The sequence below is a fragment of the Sebastes fasciatus genome, chromosome 24 (assembly GCF_043250625.1).
Source record: "Sebastes fasciatus isolate fSebFas1 chromosome 24, fSebFas1.pri, whole genome shotgun sequence".
NCBI lineage: Eukaryota > Metazoa > Chordata > Actinopteri > Perciformes > Sebastidae > Sebastes > Sebastes fasciatus.
The window spans coordinates 6,012,749-6,032,692 of record NC_133818.1 but is presented as its reverse complement, the minus strand read 5'-3'; the positions used below and the strand labels follow the sequence as shown (position 1 = coordinate 6,032,692).

General features: G+C 35.4%; 2 protein-coding genes across 2 annotated transcripts in view; both read left to right on the top strand.

Annotated features, from left to right (window-relative positions):
- The window catches only part of LOC141762593 (uncharacterized), a 152,876-nt gene that overhangs the window by 80,207 nt on the left and 52,725 nt on the right, over positions 1–19,944 (top strand). The gene's annotated exons all lie outside the window — the stretch shown is intronic.
- LOC141762842 (cobalamin trafficking protein CblD-like) lies at positions 12,010–19,843 on the top strand. Its single transcript, XM_074626922.1, has 8 exons — positions 12,010–12,145; positions 15,605–15,646; positions 16,814–16,955; positions 17,364–17,581; positions 18,234–18,339; positions 18,424–18,548; positions 18,642–18,728; positions 19,150–19,843. The coding sequence occupies exons 2-8, from the start codon at positions 15,635–15,637 to the stop codon at positions 19,366–19,368; spliced, it is 909 nt and encodes a 302-aa protein (XP_074483023.1). The 5' UTR covers positions 12,010–12,145; positions 15,605–15,634; the 3' UTR covers positions 19,369–19,843.

Below are 19,944 nucleotides of genomic sequence, written 5' to 3'. Positions count from 1 at the left end.
AAACCTAACTAAGTAGATTTTGTCACGTAACTTCCGTACTTAAGTTACGCCACTTCCGGTGTTATTTTAACCCAAACCCATGATCTTTTCTTAGACCTAACTAAATGGTTTTGTTGCTTAAACCTAACCAAGTCAATCTTTTCCTAAACCTAACTAAGTAGATTTTGTCACGTAACTTCCGTACTTAAGTTACGCCACTTCTGGTGTTATTTTAACCCAAAACCACAATCTTTGCATAAACCTAAGTAGTTGTATTGCTTAAATCTAACCAAGTCGATCTTTTTCTAAACCTAACTAAGTACTTTTGTTGCCTAAACCTAACTAATTAATTTTGTTGCCTAAACCTAACTAAGTAGTTTTGTTGCCTAAACCTAACTAAGTAGTTTTGTTGCCTAAACCTAACCATTCCTGTGAGGACGGAAGTTTATTTTGAAAAAACTGGGGCGGAAATTGACACGTGCGTCACATGTTGCTGGACATTCATAGGAAAATGCACAAAAAATGAGGAATAACTAAGATATCATACAAACCGTTGTATGAGAATACATTGAAAACAATAAAGATGATGAACATTGTAAACATCACCTGCTAAAAGAAAATGAATGAACCCATGAAAACACGTTTCATTCCTTCTATAAAGGAGTGAAATCATTCTTTATGTACTCTAACATTCTCTTAGACCTTTTATTTGACCTGACACAACACATGTAGGAAACTGTACAACACTTGACCTTTGAGAGAATTGTCTCAGCTCGTGTGGTCACTCAAAGGTGCTTTGCCCGTCGGCGCAGGATCATGCCGCTGTGTGTAATCCAACCACGAAGAGTTAAATCAGCCCTGGGGTGCCCGATGTGTGATGAACTCATTGGATCACCTCCAGCTGTCTGCTAACATTATCCGCTCCCTCCTGTTTAATAACATTGGTCAGTTTTCTGGAGGCTAATTCGCACATTTAATTGTTTTAGTGCAACCTGGCTGGTGTTAGAGCAAATGTGTGTCACGGATACATTTCATTTCCATCCTTCCTCGCTGCCACATCCTCCTATAGATTGTATAATAAGCCCTCTGTGGTCTTAAAGCCCCATGTGGTCTGTGTAGGTGGCTCACAGGCGGGATGGTGATCATCAGAGCGTGTGACAAAGCCAAAGAGACAACTGACATGAACACATCAATACACATCAGGCTTCACACTGCGAGCTTGTTTAGCCCCTTGCTCTGATGGATTTAATCTTTCATAGGATGGCCTTTCCCCGTGACATTATCGTCGTTATAGTGCCACAAATCCATCCGAGATTTGCGTTTCTATGAGGAATTCTTTCATCCTCCGATGGGTTGGCGAACAGCAGCATTGTACGCTGAGATTAGCTTCGTTACCGTTGGGCATAGAGTGTGAAAACCCCTCTATCAAACTGTATTAGAGTCACAGGACCGTCGCCTTTCGCGCTGAGTTGCCACCCTCCTAGATGTGACAAGGACTATGATCTTCTGTTGTTTTGAATGGAAACTGAAAGCACAGGTTAGCGGGGCATTATGAGCCGTGGCGTCGCCGAGCCCCGTCCACACCCTTTGTGCACCACCCAGTCATCGCGATGTGGTCTTGTGTCATTCAGCCTGAAGGTGTGGAGGAGTTTCTCACATGGCCTGGGTGTACTATGTTGTTGGATCACAGTGAAACAATGCTGTATTTGCTTTCTACTGCCTGATAGACAGATATCTCAAAACCTCAGCACATAAAACAAAACTATCTGCATGATTAGACACCACAGTGCAAAAAACATCTTTGTTTTATCAAGTCATTAGAGCCATGTTAGGAAAGGCAGTCATAATATTACAAGAAAATAACAAAGTTATAATATTTTAAGAACAAGGACATAATATTTCTGGGTTTAAAATTACAATATTTTGAAAAAAAATTCAGAATAAAGTTGCAATATTTTCAGAATAAAGTCATACTATTTTGAGAATAAAGTTGTACTATTTTCAGAATAACAATATTTAGAGAATATAGCCATAATATTTTGATAATAAAGGTGTAGTGTTCATAATATTTCTGGGATCAAAGTTACAATATTTAGAGAAAAAAGTTGTAATATTTTCAGAATAAAGTTGTATTATTTTTCAGAATAAAGTTGCAATATTTTCAGAATACAATTATACTATTTTGAGAATATAGCCATAATATTTTGATAATAAAGTCGCAATGTTCATAGTATTTCTGGGATTAAAGTTACAATATTTAGAGAAAAAAGTCGTAATATTTTCCACAATAAAGTCATATTAATTTCAGAATAAAGTCGCAATATTTTCAGAATAAAGTTGTAATATTTTGAGAATAACTTCATAATATTTTGAGAACATAGCCATAATAATCTGAGAATAAAGTCTGAATTTTTTGGGAGTTACATAATGATTTGACAATAAATTAATATTATTTTGAGACTAAAGTCAAAAACTTCTTGGGAATAAGTTGGAAATTTATGAGAAAAAGTCCAGAAAATATATATTTCCAGAAAATCTGATTTTCTTTCCCTAACTATGGCCTCTAAAACTGTTATAGTTCTCAAAAAACAGATTTTCCTAGTGACAGAATCTGCCAATTCTAGAAATTAAAAGAATTAAAACAGAAAAGTTTAACTTCATTTTATAAGATACAGTATCTGAAGCATTTTCATTTGCAACTGAGCAAACAGTATGACATGACTTTAAGAAACGTCTTGGCATACCAGGGTTTAGTTATAAAATGTGTTTAATTTGGGTGAACTGACCCTTTAACTTCTTATGAAACAAGTTAGCTTGTTATTCCAAACGAGTGCTTCCGAGGTATGAAGAAAATATGCCATAATTGTCTCATTGTGGATAATCGCTTCATTAGTATTCAAGCTGTTTTCCTGCGTTTAGAGAGCATATAACACACACACAATTCAACATAAACCGGTACTCACCAGCCCCTTTTAATACGCACTGAAGTCATGTTGTCTATTTTCATTTTCTGTGTATATCAGACATGACAGAAGTTGGATATTTTTACACACTTTCAGAGAGCCTTCTCTGTCGACACTGCACAACACTGCCGCTGTAATCCGAACAGACAGTGCTGTGAGACAGTGGCAAGGTTTTACGTGCCTTCAGAAATGTCACCCTACCTCCGGTCCCTGAAAACTGACGAGCGACGACACATTGCACAGATGCCATGCGGGTGTACATGAGAATAGAAGTTTTAGTTACACAAACATTTCTCGCGGGTATAGCTGATATCCAGAGGCGGTAGCAATCTCATTGGTTGAGTTAAATGTCACAGGACTGAAGCACAGACTTGTTAGATTGAGGCCTGGTTAAAAGGCAAGAGATAAGAGAGGAGGAAATAAGAAGTCCGACACTGTTGCTTCAAACTGCAAACATACAGTCGGTTATAAATTATCCTGCCACTTCGCCTGGCTGACCTTCACAGTTTCATCTCGTTGGAGTAGCTTTTGTGACCAAAGGCTTCTGTTGACCTTCCAACACCGAGGATGCTGTTCTCATTACTGAATGCAAAATGATGTCATTGCATTCATAATTTATATTCACAATTTGATGAAAGTGTGCTCCTGTCATTCATGGTAAGCTATAATTTTCTACACACATAGGTGATATGAGAGCCGTGCCATTTATTGAATATTATAAAACAAGATGTCGACAGCCAAAAACCAAGATGGTTTTATAATATTTTGATAATAAAGTCCTAATGTTCTTAATATTTCTGGGATTAAAGTTACAATATTTAGAGAAAAAAAGTCATAATATTTTCAGAATAAAGTCATATTATTTTCAGAATAAAGTTGCAATATTTTCAGAATAAAATCATACTATTTTGAGAATATTTTGAGAACATAGCCATAATATTTTGATGATAAAGTCGTAATGTTCATAGTATTTCTGGGATTAAAGTTACAATATGTAGAGAAAAAAGTCTAAATATTTTCAGTAAACAGTTATATTATTTTCAGAATAAAGTTGCAATATTTTCAGAATAAAATTATACTATTTTGAGAATATAGCCATAATATTTTGATAATAAAGTCGTAATGTTCTTAATATTTCTGGGATTAAAGTTACAATATTTAGAGAAAAAAAGTCATAATATTTTCAGAATAAAGTCATATTATTTTCAGAATAAAGTTGCAATATTTTCAGAATAAAATCATACTATTTTGAGAATATTTTGAGAACATAGCCATAATATTTTGATGATAAAGTCATAATGTTCATAGTATTTTTGGGATTAAAGTTACAATATTTAGAGAAAAAATTCATAATATACTCACAATAAAGTCATATTATTTTCAGAATAAAGTTACAATATTTTGAGAATATCGTCATAATATTTTGAGAATATAGCCATATTATTTTCAGAATAAACTCATAAAATGTTTTTGGAATAACATCATAATATTTCGACAATAAAGCCATATTAGTTTGAGACTAACGTCATAAAATTTGTTAGAAATAAATTGGACCACCTAACTCGTAAGGATCGATATCATAAACTAACTTCAATTTTGTAATATATTCGCCCTTTGCCTCGGTCAGCTTCTCTTTATATGGGTATTTGTCTTTCATACATACTTTATACATTTCTGATGATGAACGATTGATAGATGAATAAACCGGTAACAGATATTGATCCGTATGTTACCCTCCAAAAATGGCGCTGCACCCCAGAATCCTCCGCAATTCCCTATCCTCCAAAACCCAACTTTCCTCCATCTGGATTACTCCACCTGTACGTTTTTATCTGCTTTACAGGCTTCTTCATGTGGACGGTTCCAAATCTCCCAAGAGAGCAAGAAGTAGAAATCCGTACACGTGACGGAAATTCAAGTGAGTAATTTCATGTAGACAGGTATTGGTTCTGCTTGTGGGTGGTGGTGGAAATCACATACACAAAAGGGAATCTGGTGGAAAAGCAATTGAGGGAGGAGAAGCTTTGCCTCTGAGTGAATTCACATGCGGCAAATTCTGAACGTTTTTTAATCTAGGATGGTCAGAAATACACGTGCAACCATATTTCTATTTATAGCCGCTACTTCCTTCTTCTCAGGCTGACGGGAGAAGAAACAGTGTTGGGAATATCATTTGAACCAGAATGCCATTAGAGCACTTTGCTCTGTAGGCGTGCATTCATGATATGTAAAGATATGTAAAATGGCATAAATGGCACATGCTTGAGTGTTCTCGTATGCAAACTGTGTAGTAATTATCTTCCTCATAATTACTACTCGCCTGAATTTTAATGAACTCTTTGCTGCGTAACGAAGCGGTTTGCAGGTGACGTCCGTGTTGGTGAACAAAGTAAAACTGAGTGATATACCAGCTTATCAGAATCCGCTGTAAACTACCACCAGTCACTAGTGGAGCACCAGTTGGTGCTGGTGGTGCAGCTACGCCCCGAGGCCCTCTATCCATATACATAATTTTATGCGCACAGTGCAACAGCAGACACACACCCACCGCTACCTCATTAGTGACTGCAGCCCCGAGGCTTGCAACTGGGAAAAGGCCTAATTGCACAGTTCAGCAGCATTGACAGCGCTCACAGCGTTTTGGAACAGACTTCGACAAATGAGCATCAGGTGCAACCACCTACAGTAATATTCTGTTATTTCTGACCATAGCTGTCACAGAAGTAACAGCCAAGTTAAGCTCGTGGTAAGCTTAGTAACTTTCTGGAGCTCCGAGTCAACGAGCCGAGAAGTTGGACTGATTAGGTGTCAATCACTTTGTGGAGCACAAGACCCGTTAAATCTTTTATATACTCATTCGTGAGTATAACTATAACCTAAAAGTGTGTTATCTTGAGCTATAGGTTAAGCTGTAGTCATGAAGCCATGTTGGTTTTTGGCCGTCACCTTCTTGGTTTTTGGACGTCAGCATCTTGGTTTTTGGCGGTTGCCTTCTTGGTTTTTGGCCATCGCCATCTTAGTTTTTGGCCGTCGCCATCTTGGTTTTTGGCGGTTGCCTTCTTGGTTTTTGGCCATCGCCATCTTAGTTTTTGGCCGTCGCCATCTTGGTTTTTGGCCGTCGTCATCTTGATTTTTGGACGTCACCATCTTGGTTTTTGGCCGTCGCCATCTTGGCTTTTGGCCGTCACCTTCTTGGTTTTTGGCGGTTGCCTTCTTGGTTTTTGGCCGTCACCATCTTGGTTTTTGGCCGTCACCATCTTGATTTTGTGCCGTCTCCATCTTGATTTTTGAAGGTCACTATCTTGGTTTTTGTCCGTTGCCATCTTGTTGTTTTGCAACCAGAAGTGACACGAGAGGGTGAAGTTTGCTTCAGACTCTTAAGTCCTGTTGGGACACCACGGCAGTGTTTTGGCAATATTAATCAGCCGGCATGTTTTATTAAACCACTGAAATCATCTCTTCAGTGCTTGATTGCACTTGCTTGAGCCTCTGCGCGACTTTCTTGAGATGTTATCATCCTTGCACCTGGTGCTTATTTGTTAAAATGGATTCCAAAATGCTCTGAGCGTTGTCAGCAGAGCTGAACTCTTCAATTATTTTCCGCGTGCATGCCTGGGGTTTACAGTCACTAATGAGGTAGCACTGTGTATGAGTGTGTTATTCTGTATTCATATAATTATGCATGTTTCAGGAGGGGCTGTTCATGCATTTTGCATCAGTGCCCACTGTGGCCATGTTCACCGAGTTAGGTCAATCAGGGAAGAAAATGGATGTTGGGTTTAATATTTAAAAGATTAACCCCATCATTTAAATCATTTTATAGGGTAAGGACCTTTAAAGAGAGCGAGAACGAACAAAGAACATTGAGGTCATTGGATAATAATTGAGAGCCGTTAGACCTGGAGAGACGAGGAAATCAATATTGTCTTCCTGCTTGAACTTCAGCTAAAAGCTTCTTTATTTTGTGAAGGTTACATCTATTTTATCATAACAGGATAACCTCTCATAATACAACTAAAATAAACATTTGTCACATTATTATCTGGGAGTTTCACAGGCGTTTTCTTTATCCTTCTCTTTAGTAAGTCGAAGGGAAAAGCAGGGGCTGCTGGGAAATACTGACAGCTTCCACTGGTCTGTGGAGACCAACTTGTCCAAACTATCATACCGCAATATGCTCATTATGAAAAACTACATTTATCCAGATAAACAGACAACGTGTTTCTCTTTATTCAGCTAAATAAAATGATCCACTGTGGTGTCAGCAGGCAGTTGGTGGCCAGATGGTGGACGCTCCGCAGTGGCTGAGACTCTGTAGACCTGCGTTAACCCGTCTGGCTGCTTGAATTATTAAACATGTGACTGCTTCATGGAAAATGGACCTCTTGGAACCATCATAGCTCGAAAATACATTTACAATTATAGCTGTTTTTACATGTTAAAGAAATAGTTTTGGGACATGTGTTTATTTGTTTTCTTGAGAGTTAGATGAGAAGATTGATACCACTCTCGAGAGACTCACAGCTGCCAATCATGACGTCCGACCCCTTTTTATAGCATCAAATAACTAATTAAAACCAAACTTGAACATACATTAGCGGGATAAGAACTACCTAAAATGACAGAAACCAATCTTTGGGAAAAATGTATTTGACTTTGACTTTTTAGTTTGTCCCATTTGCTAACATGGAGGGGGCGGGGTTTTATGACTTTACTGCAACCAGCCACCAGGGGGCGATCAAGATGTTTTGGCTTCACTTTTGGGGAATACCGTCCATCTTTATATACAGCCTACACTGTTAAAAAAAAAAAAAGTTTAAAATAACGGAAATTTTCCGGCAGCAGGGGCGCCAGAAAATGTCTGTTAAAAAAACGGAAAAATACTGTCCATTAATTAACATAAATAAACTGTAAAAAAACCCCAAAAAACAGTAATTATCTTTATATAATTAGCCTTTATTACTGTAATTTTACAAGAAATATTTTACTTCTAACATATATTTATTGTTAGAATAGAGTAATACACCGTAAATCTAAAACCATTTACATATAAATCACAAATGAAACATGTAACTTTACGTTGCAAAGGCCCAAATTTACATTAACTCAGCAGTTTTGCAAAAAAAAATTGTATTTTCACAAGAAATATTTTTAGAATTTCATGAAATCCTATTCTTCTAACATAAATTAATGGTTAAAATAGAGTCATAAACCTTTAAAAAACTGAATAATTATCTTTAAAAATGATCAAGAAAAGCTTAAATACAGATAATTACGATTGTGATTACAAAAAATACTGTAAATCTAAGACTATTTACATATAAATCACAAATGAAACATGTCATTTTTACATTAAAATTTTTTTTTACAGTGTATGCTCTCTCTCCTGATGGGTATTGGTTTACAGCTGCAAGGTAAATAAACAATTGTAAGAATGTAAATGCCATAGAGTTTCAAGTAGTGGCGAAGAGCAAAACAAGGGCTGATATGGAGGTACCGGACCGCAGCTTTGAAGATACAGGGGGATTTAAAGCCTTACACATGAGCACCAAGGCTTTAAATCCTGCACGAGCAAGCACAGATAAACAGTCAGATGGAGGTGGGAAACATGTCATCCTCACACGGCGAGGAGATGGGATATAGGCCTTTAATGGCTCTCACTATATCATTAGTTAAGGAGTGAGCACGGTTAATAGAGTGCTGACGCAGGCAGGTATAGCTCCCAATGTGTGCGATGGAAATGTGGCTTTTTCGACAGTGGATGAAATGTTAATGGAAAAGTGCTGATTCCAGACAAGATGCGATGTGGCCTGACAGCGCAGCAATATAAGACCAGGAATGACTCATGGCTTCGTCTGGAGGTCTCAAGGCCTTCGCTGCACTTAGGAAATCCACTCACGAAACCAGTCACTGCTGTCCAGGGAAACGTGTTTCATAGAAACAATTAGAGGCTGATACCGTACTATTATTTAACACTGGGTAATGGTGAGGCCAAGCGGATAAACAGACTGAAAAATACACAGTTAATTGTATTTATTTGCCCATTTCAATTTTTATTATTAATTAAATATCTTTGAATGTGGACTGTTGCTTGGACGAAACAAGCAATTTGAAGACGTCACCTTGGGCTCTGGGAACTCAGGTTGGCACTTTATCATGTTTTCTCCATTTAAGAACATCCTAGAGGGCACTTTATCATGTTTTCGCCATCGTAAGGGCACTCTAGAGGGCACTTTATCTTGTTTTCTCCACTAGAAGGGCACCCTAGAGGGCACTTTATCATGTTTTCGCCACCGTAAGGGTACTCTAGAGGGCACTTTATGCCATTTTCTCTACTGGAAGGGCACCCTACAGGGCACTTCATCTGGTTTTCTCCATTTGAGAGCATCTTAGAGGGCACTCTATCATGTTTTCTCCACTGGAAGGGCACCCTAGAAGGCATATTATCTTGTTTTCTCCACTGGAAGGGCACCCTAGAGGGCACTTTTGCCGTTTAAGAGCACCCTAGAGGGCACTTTATCATGTTTTCTCCACTGGAGGGGCACCCTAGAGGGCACTTTCGCCGTTTAAGAGCACCCTAGAGGGCACTTTATCTCATTTTCTCCACTGGAAGGGCATCCTAGAAGGCATATTATCTTGTTTTCTCCACTGGAAGGGCACCCTAGAGGGTACTTCATCTGGTTTTCTCCATTTAAGGGCCCCCTAGAGGGCACTTTATCATGTTTTCTCCACCGTAAGGGCACCCTAGAGGGCACTTTATAACATTTTCTCTACAGGAAAGGCACCTTAGAGGGTACTATATCTTGTTTTCTCCACTGGAACAGCATCTCATCTTGTTTTCTCCATTGGAAGGGCAACCTAGAGGGCACTTTATCATGTTTTGTCTATTATAGGGCATTTTTGCTTTTCTTTCTAGCATTGTAGCACGAAGGGTCCAAGGGCGCCAGTTTTCTGGTAATTTACTGATAAACAACAAACTGAAAAACGTACATTGCCGTTTTAATATCAGTCGAGCTGCATCATATTATCGCACTACAAAACAGAGTACTGAATTTCCACCAGACTCGACTCGTCTTGATTCATTCAATTCTTTTCACCTCCAACATAACAACACTGTGGAGAGAGCCTGAGGTGAAGAATTCATTTGGTAGCTGCTTTGGGATGCTGGTGCAAATCTGTGTGTGTGTGTGTGTGTGTGTGTGTGTGTGTGTGTGTGTGTGTGTGTGTGTGTGTGTGTGTGTGTGTGTGTGTGTGTGTGTGAGTGTGTGTGTGTGTGTGTGTGTGTGTGTGTGTGTGTGTGTGTGTGTGTGTGTGTGTGTGTGTGTGTGTGTGTGTGTGTGTGTGTGTGTGTACATCCCACAGGGGCTCCATCTAGGGTGGATGCTGCATAGCTGTTACAAATGATCCTGTGGGAGACTCGCTGACAGCCAAACTCTGTGCGGTTCCACATGCCTCATCACCACACACACACACACACACACACACTTCATGTGGCTGCAGCAGCCCACAGTGAGTGAAGCATGTTGGTCCCCGGGTAAACTCCCACTGCATATCCTGTCAGTTCAGAGAAAGTGTCAATCAGCTTGTCCAAGTCAGCTAAAGAGATGTGTCTACGCCAGCAAAATGCACTTTAGCTGTCCTTGTCCTTCACCACTTCTGACAGCAAAATAACACTGTTATTGCCAGGACAATTCCTCTATTCTACTTTTTAAACTTTATTGATCAAGGGAGGTTTTTTTTTTGCTGAGCATGTGTACCTTTTCTCCACAGTTTGCCACCTGGGAACTGTCCAGTACAAACACACTTTGATTGTGGACATTGTTTAGAGGTTAGCCAAGGTAAAGTTCAAGAGAATTCTTCTTCTTCATAAGTGAACGTGCTGTTAATTCACTTTCACTGCCCTGGTGGTCATAACTTACACAGGGGCATTGGGTGTTGATATATTGTACATTTTTTAAATGTATTTTTTTATAATGCTTTATTGAACACATGCTCATTTACAGAGGTACATTAGTAGACCAAAAAAAAGAAGATAAAACAAAAATAATACATGTACGTTTTATAATGCCAAAGTTTAGTTTATATACATCATATTATGTTAATTTAGGTTAGGTAAGTTCTTAATGTTTTCTTTGTTTTTAACATTGGTTAAGATGGTGCTATATTGTTTGAATTCAATAATAAAGTGCAGGAAAATTGGCTCGATCCCTGACCTTTTTTTCTTATGAATATTGAATTGTTCAAAAATAATAAATAATTGTTTTCAATCTTATCTTGACTAAAAAAAAAAATAAAGAAGTATAGTATGTTGGGAAAAAAAATTAAAAAGTATAATATGCAGAAAAAAGGCATAGTATAGTATGTCGAAAAAAATATAAAAGTATAGTATGTTGAAAAAAAAGTCATAGTATATGTCTAAAAAAAATTTAAAAGTCATAGTAAAGTATGTCGAAAAAAATTAAGTATAGTATATCGAAAATGTTTTTTTAAAAAGTATAGTATGTTTTAAAAAATCGTAGCATAATATGTCGAAAAAAGTAAAAAATAAAATAGTATTGTATGTCGATAAAAAAATAAAAGTCATAGTATAGTATGTCGGAAAAAAAAGTCATGCTATAGTATGTCGAAAAATTTAAAAAGAGATAGTATAGTATGTTAAAAAAAAAAATAATTCATAATATAATGTCAAAAAGTCATAGTATAGTATATCGAAATAGATTTTTTTTAAAGTCGTAGTATAGTATGTCAAAAAAATAAAAGTATAATATGTCGAAAAAAAATAAAAAAGTCATAGTAAAGTAAGTTGAAAAAAATAAGTATAGTATGTCAAATTAATTTTTTTAAAAAGTATAATATGTCGAAAAAAAAAAAGAAAAAGTCATAGTATAGTATGTCGAAAAAAATTAAAAGTCATAGTATAGTATGTTGAGAAAAAAATGTATAGTATGTCGAAAAAAAAATCAGGAATATACTATCAGGCGTGTGACATCATCATCATCATCTGCCTAATCAATACAGCTGAGCAATCAGCTGCCACACCTGGTGTTAATTAGCTGCTGTATCCTGTATCCTGCTGTAACACCTCTACCTGCTGCTTGTGATAGTTTTATAGTAAAAACCGACGGCTTGAAACAAACAATGTGCCTTTATTTAGTTGGACAGCACCATTATCATCATGCTGGAACCCAGAGATGTCAACAAAGGTAAGTCTGAATTGAAAGTGTGTTAATATGCTGCCATCTTGTGGTGAAGCATGGGAAACACTGCTTTTCAATATATGATGTTCAGCTCTGGTTCAAATGACCAAAATGTCTGGAATTATATAATGAATAATGTCTCAGTATTGCACAATTTCGTGAAATGGTTTTAAAACATCCATCATCTCAGTGCTTTAAGACTAATGAAAGGACAACATGCAAAGTCTCTTCTCAGAGCTTATGAAGAACTGAACATACTGTATATGATGATGACCCCTAGAGCTACGATGGAAGAGTGCAGTCTTATTATTTATTTATTTATTTATTTATTTATTTATTTATTTATTTATTTATGCATTTATTTATGCATTTATTTATGCATTTCTTTTTTTTGTTCCTTTAATTATTTTCTACCCTCTTTTATTTTTCTTATTATATATTTTTTTTATAATTTAAGTTATCTTTCCTATCCAATTGTGCCTTGTATGTTAGAAGTATTGAGTTTAGATTACTTTGTTTTTTAACAATGTATGGTGTTATTATGTTATTTTAAAAAAGGTTTAAAAACAGGTTGGACACACATTAATTGACACCGATTTAGACGATTAATTTGAATTAGTTTCAAATGTTTTTATTAATACAAAACTTCTTTTCCATGCAAATATATAAACAAACATAATGTCAAAAGACACAAGAAGAACTCTCTTCAAAAATAAATAAGTAAATACATTTTGCACAAATTAAGACTACACAAACATGACTCACAAAAAAATATATATATACAGTGCAGGAAGAGGCATAAATTGGTTTAAATATCTACACTGACATACATAAATACATAATTATAAAAGGAAAATAAATAAATACTGAATAATATAATTGAAATATATACATAAATGTTAAAATAAAACTAATAATAAAAACAATAATTATAATAATAAATAATTTAAAAAAATGATGAAAAACCTTAATGTTTGTAAATGAATTATCTTCAATAAAAAAAAAAGAAAATAAATAAATTCTGAATAATATAATTGAAATATATACATAAATGTTAAAATAAATCTAATAATAAAAACAATAATTATAGTAATAACTAATACAAATAAAAAATGAATGAAAACCCTTAATGTTTGTAAATTAATTATCTTCAATAAAAAAAATTGGTTTAAATATCTACACTGACATACATAAATACATAATTAAAAAAGGAAAATAAATAAATTCTGAATAATATAATTGATATATATATATAAATGTTAAAATAAATCTAATAATAAAAACAATAATTATAGTAATAAATAATAAAAATAAAAAATTAATGAAAAACCTTAATGTTTGTAAATTAATTATCTTCAATAAAAAAAATTGGTTTAAACATCTACACTGACATACATAAATACATAATTAAAAAAGGAAAATAAATAAATACTGAATAATATAATTGAAATATATATATATATATATATATATATATATATATATGTTAAAATAAATCTAATAATAAAAACAATAATTATAGTAATAAATAATAAAAATAAAAAATGAATGAAAACCCTTAATGTTTGTAAATTAATTATCTTCAATAAAAAAAATTGGTTTAAACATCTACACTGACATACATAAATACATAATTAAAAAAGGAAAATAAATAAATTCTGAATAATATAATTGATATATATATATAAATGTTAAAATAAATCTAATAATAAAAACAATAATTATAGTAATAAATAATAAAAATAAAAAATGAATGAAAACCCTTAATGTTTGTAAATTAATTATCTTCAATAAAAAAAAATGGTTTAAACATCTACACTGACATACATAAATACATAATTAAAAAAGGAAAATAAATAAATACTGAATAATATAATTGAAATATATATATATATATGTTAAAATAAATCTAATAATAAAAACAATAATTATAGTAATAAATAATAAAAATAAAAAATGAATGAAAACCCTTAATGTTTGTAAATTAATTATCTTCAATAAAAAAAAATTGGTTTAAACATCTACACTGACATACATAAATACATAATTAAAAAAGGAAAATAAATAAATACTGAATAATATAATTGAAATATATACATAAATGTTAAAATAAAACTAATAATAAAAACAATAATCATAATAATAAATAATAAAAATAAAAAATTTATGAAAAACCTTAATGTTTGTAAATTAATCTTCAATAAAAAAAATAGAACATAAATAAATAAAAACAAGTATCATTTACGTCACATTAAAACGTCAGTTGACGTAACCCGTTACGCAAGCTTCGCGTTTGTGTCCCTCCCCGCTTCCCGTCGTTGTTGTTATAACAGCAGAAGAAGAAGAAGATAACAGGTAAGAACAGAACAACGTGTTCTCTCACCATTATAAACACATTAACACACGTGTATCTGATCTGTTTTACATTGTACACATTAACACAGTCATGGTGAACGTTGTTGTGGTGTTTTTATCAAGCTAGGAAGTGTGAAAAGTATATAAAAATAAGACATCAGCTGACCTAGCCACAGAGCTACCTAGCTCAAGCTGCTAATGCTAGTAGATAGCATGTGGTAGATAGTACAGTTACATAGCTAGTTGAGTTTGTGTCTCACATTTGTGATGATTTATAACAATTTACATCTATTACAAGTTGTTTATTCTGAAGTGTATGATAGACCCGACCCTTGCTGCTGTTTGCTGCAATATTACATCATGTCAAGCTAGCTTAGCACTTAGCTTCAGTTTGAGTTGTTTTTCTCTGTTGTTTTTGTTTTTGTTTTTGTCCTGTCCTGTCCTGTCCTGTCCTTGTCCTTCACACCTTCTGACAGCAAAATAACACTGTTATTGCCAGGACAATTCTTCTATTCTACTTTTTAAACTTTATGGATCTAGGGAGTTTTTTTTTTGCTGAACATGTGTACCTTTTCTCCACAATTTACCACCTGGGAACTGTCCAGTACAAACATATATATCCCTAACACACATATATATATATATATATATATATATGTACATATATATACACCTAACATATATATATATACATACATATATACATATATATATATATGTACATATATACATATATATATATATGTACATATACATATATATGTATATATATACATACATATATATATGTATGTATATATATACATACATATATATATGTACATATATATATATGTATGTATATATATATGTACATATATATATATATATATATATGTTAGGGATATATATATATGTATATGTTAGGGATATATATATATATATATATGTATATATACATATATATATATACACATATATATCAAACATATATACCAAACATATATAAACCCAACCCTTACTGCTTTTGCTGAAATATTACATCATGTCAGCTAGCTCAGCACTCTGGCTAGTAAAAAGCTTCATTTTGATTTGTCCTCTGTTGTACAAACTGTTTTTATTATCCAACAGGTTAGAAGAAGCAGAAGGATTTGAACCACAATGTCCAGCAGTGTAAGTGACATAACTTTCCAGTAGCTCTAGCTCACTGTATGGCTACTTGTACCTCTGCTGTGCCTTGTGTGAAGAGTGAGAGTGTCCACCAGACAGGATATTGCTTCAGCGTACAAATTACACGCAGGATACAAAGTATCTTAGGATTTTCTAGACTAATATTTAACCCATGATGATTGTGGACATTATTTAGAGGTTAGTTAAGGTAAAGTTCAAGAGAATTCTTCTTCTTCTTAAGTGAAAGTGCTGTTAATTCACTTTCAAAGCCCTGGTTGTCATAATTTACACAGGGGCATTGGGTGTTGATATATTGTACATTGATATTTAATATAAGATTAGTTGACCAAAAAAAAATAAACAAAAAAGAAGATAAAACAAACATAATTACATATATATTTTGTAATGCCATAGTTTAGTTTATATACATCATATTATGTTAATTTAATAACTTAACAGTATTAATTGCTTTTTTTGTTTTTAACATTGGGTAAGATGGTGCTATATTGTTTGAATTCAATAATAAAGTGCAGGAAATGTACCAGAAATGTGGTCTTTAGCTTGGTATTCTTTCAGTGCTTAAAGCATTAGATTCAAGATTCAAGCCCTTTATTGTCTTTGTGTAATACAATGAAATTAGATTCTGACAATCCCATAGGTGCTAATGAAAAGATAATACAATAAAAAAAGAGATAGTGCAATATAAATATAAAAGATAATACAATAAAAATACAATATGTATATTGATGAGATGACAGTTTTGCCAGATTATTGCACAAAGTGTCCATCAGGTAATTATATAATTATTGCACAGCATCAGATAATTATTGCACAGAGAGAGATCAGCATGTTATTGCACATATCAGTAACAGTAGATTTACAGTATTTACACTGCAAAAGTGACACAAACATTTCCAGATTTTATCCCACTTGTAGTGAGCTGTGTGAATCAGATTGATGAATCACTTAAATGCCGAATTTACCATGACGTTTCAAGCAATTACTAAAAGTCAACTTGGGTTACATTAGATGTGCATGTTTACCTAAAACACACAGGAGTGTATAGCTTCAGGCATACTGTCTTGTGCTAAGGAGTAATGAAATACTGTTTTATGTTGGCTTCCTTAAAATGTTTCTGTCTGTTAACAGATGCCTTTTGTTCCCATGTAGTTGCTGTGTAGTCGAGGCAGGTTGGTCCTATGTAAGACCTCTGGCTATCAAGCATTAGCTGCCCTCCGGGTCGGCAGAACCAGAACCTTCTCTGCTGCAAGCTCAGATGAGCCTTACATTACTGTATCACACACAGACTCAGGTGAGTCAAGTAGTAAATTAAGGAAAATAGGTTGGGAACCACTGACTTATATTTTAGTTAGGGCTGTCAATCAATTGAAATATTTAATCTCACATTTTTTATCTGTTCAAAATGTACCTTAAAGGGAAATTTGTCAAGTATTTAATACTCTTATCAACACAGGAGTGGACAATATGTTGCTTTATGCAAATGTATGTATATATTTATTATTATAAATCAATTAACAACACAAAACAATGACAAATATAATCCAGAAACCCTCACAGGTACTGCATTTAGCATAAAAAATGGCAAACTGAAGCCCAACAGGCAACAACAGCTGTCAGTGTGTCAGTGTGCTGACTTGACTATGACTTAAAAACATAAAGAGGCAAACACACTCAGATATCTTTGTCACGTCCCCTCCAGGCCCCAGGACCGTGTGGCCTGATGAGAACATGGGACCATTCGGACCTCAGGACCAGCGCTTTCAGTTACCGGGTAACGTTGGGTTTGACTGCCACCTGGAGGGCATGGAGGACCAGAGGAAGACTCCGGTCCACCGGACGGTGCCTGATGTACTGACGGCCCCAAGCTGCACAGAGAGACACCAGTTCATACTGGCCCAGTTTGTTAACGAGTTCCAAGTAAGTGTTTTTTTTTTACTTGTGGCAGGGCTGTAGCTACCATAGAGAACATTTCTAATGTAATCACACATGTGATTATCATAAAGTGGGCATGTCTGTAAAGGGGAGACTCGTGGGTACCCATACAACTCATTTTCATTCACATATTTGGAGGTCAGAGGTCAAGGGACCCCTTTGAAAATAGCCATGACAGTTTTTCCTCACCAAATTGTAGCGCAAGTTTGGAGTGTTATTTAACCTCTTTCGCGACAAGCTAGTATGACATGGTATCAATGGATTCATTAAGTTTTTCTAGTTTCAGACGATAGCAGTATCTTCACTGTTGCTTTAAAACTGAGCCCTCTACACCCTCCAAAAGATGGCAGCCCGTTGGATATTTAAGAGGTTAACTAAAAATTGTAATTTGCATTAACGCGTTATAACGTTAACTTTGACAGCCCTAATTTGGATAGATTATTCAATCGACCAATATCACATTATCCACTGCGACACGAACACATATTAAAACATTCTCCAAGACAGCTTTGTACACTGCATGTGTCCAAATGTTCATTTTGGGTTTAATTTCCAAAGAAATTGATATTATCAGTCAGAATAGATGATTTCCAGACCTCAGAGCTGCTTTGCCAATGTGTATTTGTGTGTTCATCAGGGAAACCTGGGTACTATAGACACCAGAGTCCACAAAGCTGAGCAGTACTTTAATCAGACGGACGCAGACTGCTCCATAAGTTCCTGCCCTGAGCTGTTAAGGAAAGGTAAGAAACTGCTATTTGGCATCTTATACAGTGACTCTTCATAACCTGAAGTAACAAAACTCTCTCGCTCTCTCTGTGTGTCAGATCTTGAGCTCATGTTCCCCTCAGCGCCCACCACCTCCATCACAGTAGTGACGGTCACACAGAGTAACAGTCGGCGTGCGGAGGAGACAGCAGCAGAGCTGGACAAAGACCAGCTGCTCCACAAAGTGAGTCCTGTGATATTTTATTGTTGTTGTAAGTGTGATGAGATGTGACGTCATGTTGAAACAGCAGCTAACTCGGTTTCCTCCTCCCTGCAGTTTGTGAGCGGAGCAAAGGAGATGTGCTTCGCTCTGTGGACCGCAGGCTACTGGGCCGACTTCATCGACCCAACAACAGGAGAAGCTGTGAGTTGTTCCGTTTGTAGTAGTCATTTTTTTCATCTGTCATATTGCTGTCTTCAAAGCCACCAGACTACATTGAGAAAAGGAGTAATTTCACCTCGCAGAACGCAGGAGTATACTGTACATACAACCCCACTTCAAAAAATCCCAACTAACCCTTTCAGTTATTTACAAATTGCTAGCGTTTCCATAAGTCATAACCTTGTTGATTAGCTGACTCTGGTAACCTACATCACTGCTTTTTGCAACAGCTGACAGAGCGCAGATGGACCCGCCCTTTAACTGTGAATACCAGGGAATTTTATGCATTTTTTAATTATGGGGTATTCAAAAAAAATAATTTAAACGAGTTTAGCATAAGGCTGCAACATAATTATAAATACAATGCCGTCCAGTACGTCACCATCACCTTGTTCCCCAACAGTTCTTTGCATCTCCATCGAGTCAAACCAAACTGCGGACAGAGGAGGAGCTAAGAGATCTGGGCTTCCACATCGAAGTGTCGGGCTCCTGCACGGTCATCCGCCACATCCTGAGAGGAACGGCGTTGTTTGTGGGGACTGTTTTCACCAACGCACCCGCTCACAGCTCAGCTATAGCGAGACTACAAGGACTTTCTAATGTACTCGCTGATGAGGAATAGGCTTTTTTAAAATATATATTCCACAGAACTAAATCCAAACGAGGCCTCTATTTATGGTTTGAAGAAGCTTGGAATATGGTAGTGTTGGTACAGGGTTGTATCCGTGAAAGGAAAGTTTGTCGTAACTGTAACAAGGACTTGACTGAGACTATAATCAGGTCAACCCGGCTTACCCTGCACTACACCCAGGGAGAAACACAGTGCAGAGGGCAGGGCTCTGACTACAAATAAAAGGCGTTTGAACATGTAATATCTGTTGTTTGAGAAGCTTGTAGACGATGTTTGGAGGATGACATCGTCTGTGTTTTTATGCTAGAACTATGGATTTGAGATGGAAACTCAAATATACGGTCAATAACTTTTCATACGAACATGTACAGTGTTGTTTCTTTTTGTTCTAAAGAGATATGGGTACTGTTTGAGTTGAAGCACTACCGCTGTGAAAGTCAAATAAAGTGTCTCCAGTGACGCTGTACTCCCCGTAGCTCTGAGTGTTCCTTCACAGAAGTGCAATAAATTCACCACCCCATTCTTCATACACGGATAACCAAATTATCCAGATTGAAATGTAATTTT